The sequence below is a fragment of the Pinus tabuliformis genome, chromosome 8 (genome assembly GCF_031772625.1).
Source record: "Pinus tabuliformis cultivar Carrire ecotype Pingquan chromosome 8, CPIR1, whole genome shotgun sequence".
In the NCBI taxonomy this organism is placed as follows: Eukaryota; Viridiplantae; Streptophyta; class Pinopsida; order Pinales; family Pinaceae; genus Pinus; species Pinus tabuliformis.
This window is the reverse complement of record NC_142294.1, coordinates 637,518,889-637,530,007: the sequence shown is the minus strand read 5'-3', so window position 1 is coordinate 637,530,007 and position 11,119 is coordinate 637,518,889. Positions and strand designations below refer to the sequence as shown.

Sequence of the window (11,119 nt, the reverse complement as noted above, 5' to 3'; positions counted from 1 at the left end):
ATCTTCTGTATATGCCCAGTTTCCGTATATGCGCACATCTCCGTATATGCCCAGTTTCCGTATATGCACCCAGTTTCCGTATATGCACACATCTTCCGTATATGCCCAGTTTCCGTATATGCACACATCTTCCGTATATGCCCAGTTTCCGTATATGCGCACATCTTCCGTATATGCCAAGTTTCCGTATATGCACACATCTTCCGTATATGCCCAGTTTCCGTATATGCGCACATCTTCCGTATATGCCCAGTTTCCGTATATGCACACATCTTCCGTATATGCCCAGTTTCTGTATATGCACACATCTTCCGTATATGCCCAGTTTCCGTATATGCGCACATCTTTCATATATGCCCAGTTTCCGTATATGCACACATCTTCCGTATATGCCCAGTTTCCGTATATGCGCACATCTTCCGTATATGCCCAGTTTCCGTATATGCCCAGTTTTCGTATATGCACACACCTTCCGTATATGCCCAGTTTCCGTATATGCACACATCTTCCGTATATGCCCAATTTCCGTATATGCGCACATCTTTCGTATATGCCCACATCTTCCGTATATACCCAGTTTCCGTATATGCTCAGTTTCCGTATATTTGCACATCTTCCGTATATGCCCAGTTTCCGTATATGCTCACATCTTCCGTATATGCCCAGTTTCCGTATATGCACACATCTTCCGTATATGCCCAGTTTCCGTATATGCACACATCTTCCGTATATACCTAGTTTCTGTATATGCCCAGTTTCCGTATATGCCCAGATCTTCCGTATATGCCCAGTTTCCGTATATGCGCACATCTTCCGTATATGCCCAGTTTCCATATATGCGGACATCTTCCGTATATGCCCAGTTTCCGTATATGCACACATCTTCCGTATATGCTCAGTTTCCGTATATGCCCAGTATCCGTATATGCACACACCTTCCGTATATGCCCAGTTTCCGTATATGCACACATCTTCCGTATATGCACACATCTTCCGTATATGCGCGAGGCCGCTTTCAGAGATTCAGTAGCCATTGTACATAGCATAGTGAAGGAGTGCACAGTGCTCTTCGAGCAGGCGCTTGAAGTGGTTACAAATTTGTAGGAGGATCCCACATTGCAAAGGTTGTAAATGTATATGCGCACATCTTCCGTATATGCCCAATTTCCGTATATGCGCACATCTTCCGTATATGCCCAGTTTCCGTATATGCACACATCTTCCGTATATGCCCACATCTTCCGTATATGCCCAGTTTCCGTATATGCCCAGTTTTCGTATATGCGCACATCTTCCGTATATGCCCAGTTTCCGTATATGCGCACATCTTCCGTATATGCCCAGTTTCCGTATATGCTCACATCTTCCGTATATGCCCAGTTTCTGTATATGCACACATCTTCCGTATATGCCCAGTTTCCGTATATGCGCACATCTTCCGTATATGCCCAGTTTCCGTATACGCCCAGTTTCCGTATATGCACACATCTTCCGTATACGCTCAGTTTCCGTATATGCACACATCTTCCGTATATGCGCACATCTTCCGTATATGCCCAGTTTCCGTATATGCGCACATCTTCCGTATATGCCCAGTTTCCGTATATGCACACATCTTCCGTATATGCCCAGTTTCCATATATGCCCACATCTTCCGTATATGCGCACATCTTCCGTATATGCCCAGTTTCGCATATGCCGAGGTGCGCGTGGAAGGGAGCGGAGTTGCGCCAGAAGATGAGGACGGGTAGGGGCCAAGGCTTCCCTGACTCGTGCCCTCGAAACATTCATTTCTTATATAGCGTGGACAGGGGGACGAACAAGTCAAAGAATCGATTTTTCTGGTTGGGTGATCAAAGAGGAAACTCTGGACTCATTCAACATGCCCATGTTTTGCCCATGTCCAGAGGAAGTAAGCAGTGAATTATCCAGAGAAGGTTCATTCGAAATACGACGATTGGAGATCCTAAGAAGATCAGACACATTTATGGAAGAGGAGATGGATGCCAGGACAGACTTGGTTTAGTGAAAGCCAAAGAATACAAGAAAACCATAAATAAAGTTTTATTGTTGGCCTTGAAATGCACCCACCTGAGAGTTGTGTCGAGGCCTTCAACCTCAAAGGCACTCCTCGCCATCGAAGCTATAGATGGCCCGCTGTTGGTGACGAAGGAATTCGAATCGGAACTGGAATATTTTTGCAACAATAGAGGGGACGTTACTTGGTTTCAATCTCCATAAGACCACACAAATGAGAGCATGAGTGACTAGAGTTATTCTTCAGGATGAGCATTTTCTCTAGCAACGAATACCAGCAAGCTCGATGGGAGGCATGGATGGGATTATGGAAAATGACCAAGATACTCTTCAACAATATTGATAAATTATACAAAATTAAAGGAGACAAACATATTGATTGAGGATTTCCTTTAATTAAAAATCCCATTTCAATTTCATACTAAGCTATGTTTACAACATAATTTGACATGAAAAATCCTTGCAATTGTATCATTATGGTGCAAAAATCAAAATACAAAGATGGGTTCTTAGAATTACATGAAGCATAAGAATTGACACCCAAAGCACACTTTAGAATTCCTCCTTAGACAACTTCAAAAGTCCCCAAAACAACTGAGTTGAACATGTCGACTGCTCCTAGATGTGATGTGAGATGTCAAAGCTACAGGGTTGGTGCAATCAATGAGCTCTGCAATGTCTGATTGGTGAGTTTTGATAACATCGAGGTTGTGACGCGCATGCCACAAATCTAGGGGAAGTGACACTTGGAAGGAGGTTTCTGAATTGTTCCTTGCATGTAAGCTCCAACTGCTAAACATAGATCCCTAAAACAAGCGATACCTTTGCATGTTGCCGTGAGAGAAGCAACCTATGCATGCAAGTCTATTTTGCTCGGTCCCAGAGGGATCTAGTCAACTCAGTCGCACATGCAAGCGACTGCTCGACTGCTGGAGAAAAATGTGCATTTCTGACTGTAAGCTGGGTTGACTGCCCAAGGGGATTCACAATTTCTGGGTAGAGCAACTGACTGTTGCCCAGATTTGCACAAATCTTGGGCTGAACAGGTTATTGATGGAAATAATTGTGCAAATCCTGCTGGGAGGATTGGCTGGCAGGATTGTGCAATCCTGGAGCCTAGTAGGTTGTCAAAGGGAATTGCGCAATCCTGGAGCCTAGTAGGCTGTCAAAGGGAATTACGCAATTCCTGGAGGCAAGGCTAGTTTCCCTCAGGAAATGCACAAATTTCACTTGGAAGCTGCTCAACCTGCAACTAGACCAAGTCCAGGTGAGCAACCTATGAAGGGAAAAGATCAAATTGTGATCGACAGGCTACCTTTGAGCAAGAAAGACACTGAAGCTTGAGGAATTGACGAAGTAAGGCAAGTTGTTATGAATGTTGGTAGGGAGGCTCCAAAATAGGCTAAGGAAAAATTTGGAGCATGGTTGTAGCAGATACAACACTTGGCGACACATTGGTAGAACTCTAGCTCTCTGAACGGACCTTGTTCATGAAAAGAAAGTCTAACACCTACAAAAGTATTTTTTATCTCTCATCTTGTCTTGGCTTAACACTAGCTTGATTGTAAGATTTAGCATCTGCCAGACTCTTGTTGATTGACACACATTCCAAGCCAAGTTTAAAACAATTTTTTCGATTGTGGTTGAGGGTATATAAGTGCACAAGCAGTGTATTCGTTAGAGTCTAAGTTTCATCTCTGATGTTGCTCCACTGCTAGTAGGCCTGGACAGTACCCCGGTGGAGTCACATAGGAACAAAAGCATGGCTTCGCTGCTAGCGATCTTGGTCAGTACCTCGACGGAGTTATTTGCATCACCTTCCTACATAGGAAGCCTTTCTCTTCTTTCACCTTATTCATTTTTCATTTGAATTTTTTGACTTTTCATTTTTTTCATTTTTCACTATGCATAACACTTATTTATTTCAGAGGTGGAAGAGGGATCTTGACTTATTGAGAGCAGAAGAGGTTGTTCCAACAAAGAAGTAGTTTATTGTATATTTAATGTTCTTGTTAAGGTTTTCCCCCTCACCTTACTCAACTTGACTGAGCTGACAGGGGTTAACCCAAAAATAACCAACTAGAGCAGGTGACACTAGTTAGCGTGCAAGTGTTGTGTTTTCACCAAGGTTCACTTCGAACAGTACGTATTTTCCTTCGATGTATCATGGAATAAAAGTAACAAGCTCATCGTAGAGAGGCAAGATGACAAATAACCAAGTACTGATAGTTGTACAAGCCCTTTGTACTTCACCCACCTCGTTTCAAGAGTCATACATGGTTTCATGCCAACTAACCTACGAATGAAACAAGAAAATGAACTAATCAATCAACAAAGAAAAACAAGAGAAGAAAAATGAAAGCGAAGCAAGTAAACAAATGAGCAAACAAATAAACAAGCAAACAAAGAATGTAAGCAAACAATCATGCAAGAAAACAACTAAAATCAAACACTATTCCTACTCCTACACTAACAGTGCATGGGCCTGACATAACAATTAGCTCGGGCTGAAGTGCCTTGACAGTCTTGGGTGTCTCATCTTCATCATTAGGTGATAATCATAAATCGGTGGCTTTGAAAGATCAATTGCAATAGATTCGTGATCATGATCAAAATTAGAAGCAAATGGATCACGACCGCCATGATTAGAAAAATAAATGAATTCTTTGGCATCCTCATGATCATATAAATCAAATAGAGGGGCAGATGAAAATAAAACGAACTCATCCTTTGTGTTTCCGGAAAAGACAGATGAAGGATCAAGTGGATCTTCAATGAATAAATTAACCTCTTCATCGTTGAATGATGGACTAGCATCTAGTGAGTCCTGCAAGTGATCAAAAATGGAGACACACATAGAAAATCATGGATGGCAAGTTCACCAAATAAGCTAGGAAGGAATGGAGGGGGCTCGGACAAAAGGGAGTCATCATTCGCCAAGTGTTGATGTTCAAGCTCCCACTTATACTCTTCATGAATGACGGTGCATGTTGGTTGTGCGACACCAACTCCATCAGTGGGTTGTTCCTCGTTCACAACAAGTGAAGAGTCTAGAATGGATGAACACAAGATAGCTTCATCCGAAGGAATACCTGAGTGCAAAGACGTAGGTTGAAGAAAATAATGCATATGGGAACTCAAAGGACTCACAACCAACTCTGTGCGAAAATTGAGCGGAGTGATGTTGGGAGGGTGTGAAGAATGAACAAATGTGCGAAAATGATCCTCAACATCACTGGGTGATGGTGGAACTATTGAATGAAAGGGAGGCGGACAGTCCATTGAGACAGTTCCTTCTCCCAAATGGGATTGCATAGTTCCATCAAAGAAGAAGGTTAAGCGAGGCTTGACATCAAGCTTTCTATTGGGATAGGCAAATTTCTTAAGAAAATACTTGAACTGGTCCTAGAGATAAGAAAAATTCATCTGGCTTCTCGGAGCTTGAAACTGCAAGTCACGAAAGCACTACCAAAAATCAATAACAGATTCATACAAAGCCCTCCGTTATTGTAATAGTTTCTGGTCATGATGTTCTGGATCAAAATGATGGAATGTGTCTTCAATAAGATCACAAAAGTTCTCACATGAGTGCACGGTGTAAGCCAGTAGGCTGAGCACCCAACGAAATGGAGATTCGCGAAGCGTGAATGCAAGTAGTAGACCAGCCTGATCGTCAGTAAATTCATCTTCCTCATAAATCATGGAAAGAAAGCTATGTAAGTGCTCAGGCCAAGCCACTTCGCCTTCACCATCATATGTGTGAGTGGAAAAGATATTGAAAAGCTTCCCCGAGATGGAGACATCTTCATGATTCAAAAAACACCTCGGGGGAAGAAGAATGCAAGACTCCATGAAAGATATGCAAAGGTTCAAAACTGGATGAGAGGACACTGCTTGTCATCAGGCCCTCCTTCTAGTGCTAGAAATGTTGACGGTGCTGGACCCACCAACATGTCAAGGGGATCTCCCGGTAAGAAGTCCCAATTAGACCTCAAACCATTTGGTGTAGGAGTCCCAGCAGTGGGTCGTAAGGTAATGCCTTGACCGCGATGTCGCACAGAGGAAAGTAAGATAACTCTGTCAGTAACAAGGGTGTGACTGATGCAGTGAGTCAAGGAATGAGTATGAGAGGTTAATCTCAATCATGCATTAATCTATACTTTAACACATTAATACATAACTATATATAAATATACTTATACATAGAAATAACTATACATAAAATAATTATACATAGACATAACTATACAGTAACGTATATATATTTATGAATTTATAGGCATTAGTTAATTTATCAACATTAGCTAGTTTATCAACATTAGCAGACATTTATGCAATCATTAGTAAACAAAGAGTTGAAATTAGAATGTGAAAAAAATTTGTCATCATAGAGTGATGAACAAAAAATGGTGTCACATTATGATGTTGCAGTGTGGTGAATAAAAAATGATTTCACAATGTGAAGAATAACAAACAATGTTGCAATGTGAGGAACAAACAAGTGGTTTATGATCTCTGGTGTGTGTGTGCATGTGTATGGATGAGTTTCTACATGGTTGATTGGTGCAAGTACTAGGCTTATGCTAGTGAGATGATACTTGACTTTTGCATTGGTTGCAAACCTTGACTTGGTGGTTGTATATGTTAGTGCAGGTTTTTGGCTCGTGTGTAGATGCCTTGGCAGTATGTGGAGCTGCTACACCTTGTTGATAGTATTGGAGACTTTCAAGTCATGTTTATGGTACTATGTGTGTGTATTGATGGTTCTCAGCTAGTATGATCAGTTGCATGGTATTACAAGGTCTACCTTTGATGGTTGCAGATGTTAGACTAGATGTGGTGAAGTTTAATGGCTTGAGTGTTGAACCAGTTGATGGATGGCATCTAATTCAACCTAGTTTGACTTGTGATGTTGATGGAGTTGTTACAGTGGATTGCTTAAGTGTTGTAGAGGCTATAGTGGCTTCCTGAGGATGTTTTGATGATGATCAACTAGTGGAGCAAGTTTGGGAAGAATTTGAGCAAATGAAAAGTGATTTTAGTCATCCTCTGCCATAATCACTTACATGACAGTGTTGTGGAAGTGACTGAAAGCTCAAGTCATTGGCAGGAAGGCTTATGGGAGCGACTAAAAGCTCTATTCGCTGGTAAGAAGGCCTATGGGAGTGACTGAGGATTTCCAGTTTCATGAAACCTGAGTTGTGGGTGCGGCCATGGTTTTTCACTAAAATTTCGTCGTATTGCTCGTGCTCATAAGATGTTTATTTGTTTTTCTAGCTTGTCTTGTTTGGGAATCATCATGTAAAGGTTGGAAAAAGGTTATTGTGCTTCTAGAAGATGGATATTCATTAGTAAATGAAGTTGGTGGCTTGATTGAGTCATGAATCAATGAACCAAACCACTTCCAGAGTATGAACATAGGTCCACTACAAAATTGGAATTAATTGTTTTATCATTACAAAAGATTACAAATAGATGGAGATCATGAGACTATTTGGTTGGTTCACTTAGGAAGTAAGTGGGATGATGGTGTGACCTTGGAGAGTGTGAGTGAGTGAAGAGTGGTGTGTGCAAACTGTGAAGGGATTTATGCAGAATATCTTCAGCAGATCGCAATGGTAGAAGATGGAAGCAAAACTATGATTCAACCAAGATTATATGCGGTAGTATGGTAATAGAGTAGGAAGGATTTTAGATCATTTCCTTCATACTTTCTTATCATGTCTTCATCCTATTATCTTTTATGTATGTTGTATGTATTGTTGATGGTTTTGTTGCAATGATTGTGTGAGTTGTGTAGATTAGAAAAGAATGGCATATCAATGGGTTAGAGTTGTAGTCATATCTTGAGATTTGAGAAAAAAAAATGTCGTGTGGGTTTTCGAATATAGAATTTCAAGGCTCTCAGTGTGGAAAATTTGTAAGTTTTAGTAAAGGTGAAAGAAATATTAGAAAATAATATATAAAAAATTGTATTTTTTAATCCAAAATTTCTATTGGTTTTTAAAGAGAAAGTTGAACGAAAGGTATATGTTTTTATTTTTATTCTTATTTTTAGTAGTGAGTTGAGATTGAGATTGGATTCATCTTAAATATTAATTAATTGGATAAAATAAATATTTGGCATCGAAATTATTTATCATGTTTTATAAAAAAAAAATATTGATTTTTTTTTTAATATTGTAATATTCTGTTATTTAACATGTGTTTCTAAACTCATGAACTATATAGATTAAACATGCTATATAACTTTTGTAATCTAACAAATTAATTAAAAAAATAAACTTAAAAAAAAAATACATTTAACATAACTTCATATTTATTAATGGCTAGCCCAACTATATATATAAATGGCTGCTGATAAAAGTATATCATCCTCAAAACGCTTATGTACCATTCAATATATTAATTATTTAATTTATATAAAACTGAGAATTTTAACAAATAAGAATGTTTCATTTAATGTGTTAATTAAATAGATAAGAATTTGTAACCGAATCGAAATAAGAAACACATTAAATAGCTAAGAATGTGTAACAAAATAGAAATAAGAAACACAGAAATAAAAAACACATTAAATAGCTGAAAAATTGTAACAGAATAGAAATAAAAATTACAAATATAGTGTGTAAACTTTGAAAAGAAACAAATTATTAAATATAAACCATCTATACACTCTTTATTTTTTAAAGAATAAAAAATCTATAATCCCTATTCTTTAATAAACACCAAGCTTATCTGGTTAAAGATCCATTTTTGTATCGTTTACTACCATCCTATTTACAGAATCTTTATGTATTTATCAAAATGTATGGATTTTTTTTTTCAATCCCATAAATCGCGCTTAGAATAACTGGAATGTCAATTGTACATAATCCTGATCAAAATTGGACGTCACAATGGGATAGTCTTCATCCGAATTGGACGTCACAATTTGTCAAATGCATGAATCCTGTTAAATGCATAGATCAACTTATCAATATTTTCTAAACGTTAATGGTATTCTCAAATTATTTATTTCATGAACTTATCGCCTCACAAAAAGAATAGGAAGCGTCGCAACATCTTAACGCCTTGTACCGACGACTTTATTCTGTCCGAATTGGTGAAGCAAATATTCGACTAAGTTCACTTACTACGGCCGTACTATTTCCAAAATCTTATATTTATTAAAATGCATGGACCGTGTTGCTATATATATGGATTATATTTATTAAAATGCATGGACCATGTTGCTATATATATGGATTTATCTATTGATTAGAATGCATTATATATATATATATATATCGATTTACACAGTTTGTAACCGTCAATGGTATTCTCATATTCTTTATTTCATGAACTTAGCAATCTCTGCTCTAATCTAATATCCGAGTTCTGAAAGAAAATATCGGCAATCTTGCAGTTAAGTTCTGTAATTCTAGAGCTCTGAATTGGTTGAAGATGTCGTGGCCTTACAACAATGTGCACGTTGACGTCTATGAACGCGAAAAGAAAAAATGCAGCACCAAATTTTTGGTAACCGACATTACGTCAAGTTTACTGTTTGTTGTGATACTGGAAATCAAACGGCAACGCCTCGCGGTTTGATGTACGTGGCGATGAGGGTGAGCATGGACGGGCATGGAAAGCCCACGACATGGCGTTCAGTCTGCGAAATAAGCAAATGAATAGCAGAGAACGTGCTGCGTGGCGAGACTGTGTGAAGCACTTTGAAGCCACAGCTGAGCATATCAACGTTTGTTTCAGCAATAACTACGAGGAAAAAGATATCCCAACCTGGCTGAGCGCAGCTTTGACAAGCCTGGACACATGCATCAGTGGCTTTCGCGACATGAATTTGTCTGCTACGAATCCTATAAGAGCTCTCATAGCGTCGACCGCTGTCAATGTGTCGGAATTAGTGAGCAACTCGCTTTCCATGTACAATCTTCATACCGGATCGAACAAACGACGCCTGTTGTCTACATACCATTGAAGAATTTGCCGCAACATAAAACCTATAAAGAAAACAGATGAGTACTCTAAGTGCAGACCGAATTTGAAGGGCGAGGTCATGATATTCTATCGTCTGCAACTTCATTGACAAAACAACAATGAACAGTGAATCAATATGCAAAAGAGTGGGCCGGCCTTTTTGAAAATATTTGAAATGACCGCGGGAGATACAGCTATGCATTTTTTCCGGAAGGAATTCGAATGTGGTCGCTGAAATATGGATGAGCGCTGAATTTTGGGCGCTTGAATTCAAATTTGAATTCGAATTCAAATGGCCTCGTTATTTGAATAACATTAAAATAACATTAATGCCGTGATTACTTGCATTGATTACGCTGAACCGTGGAGTGTCCCGGAGTTGGAGTGACGGAGCTACCAGAAAACGCATGTAAATAGGTCATTGTATCATGCATGGATGCATATGGTTCCAAAACATGCATCCAAAACTGGTGCTGCAGCTGTCAGAGGGTGTACCTCCATAGCATTAACTTTGCTATGGAGGTGGAAATAGGAACTGCCTTGACTAATACAGTTTGCGTCATTCAGTTGCGTCACTGGCGTAGAATGCCCCAAAGTCTTTGCATGTATGTATCTTTGTTCGTTGAAATATAGTTCATGTTGTAAACATGCATTTTGTTTTTTGTTTTGGCGGGTGTGCATTAAATTGCTTAATTTTTTTGGTTTTAAATAACTAAATGAAAATGAAAATGAAATAAAAAAAAATTCTAATTTAGAGGGTATAACTTCGTTTCGTATGAAAAAGAGGTGCAATTCTTTTTTTACTTAATATGGAATTTATTTATGACATCTATAAATAATATCGATATTACACACTTGTGATTTTTTTAATTAGCGTTAATCTTAAATAAAATATTTTAATTGTTATATTAAGTAACAAAAATTTTTAATTAGCGTTAATCTTAAATAAAATATTTTAATTGTTATATTAAGTAACAAAAATTTATACCAATTTTACATATAGATATATAAAGTATTATAAATATTATTTTTTAATATTTATAGATATAAAGAATACCCTTATCCTATTAGTATGTATTTCTAATTTTGTGTCTGAAAGAGA

At 38.3% G+C, this 11,119-nt stretch overlaps 1 protein-coding gene across 1 annotated transcript; it reads left to right on the top strand.

Annotated features, from left to right (window-relative positions):
• Positions 1–9,679: 9,679 nt before the first annotated feature.
• LOC149237146 (putative pectinesterase/pectinesterase inhibitor 17) lies at positions 9,680–10,018 on the top strand. Its single transcript, XM_089369168.1, has one exon. The coding sequence runs from the start codon at positions 9,680–9,682 to the stop codon at positions 10,016–10,018; it is 339 nt and encodes a 112-aa protein (XP_089225294.1).
• Positions 10,019–11,119: the final 1,101 nt, after the last annotated feature.

Excerpts from the sequence above, each read along its gene's own strand:
- LOC149237146 (XM_089369168.1), top strand. The coding sequence starts at position 9,680 with ATGGCGTTCAGTCTGCGAAATAAGCAAATGAATAGCAGAGAACGTGCT.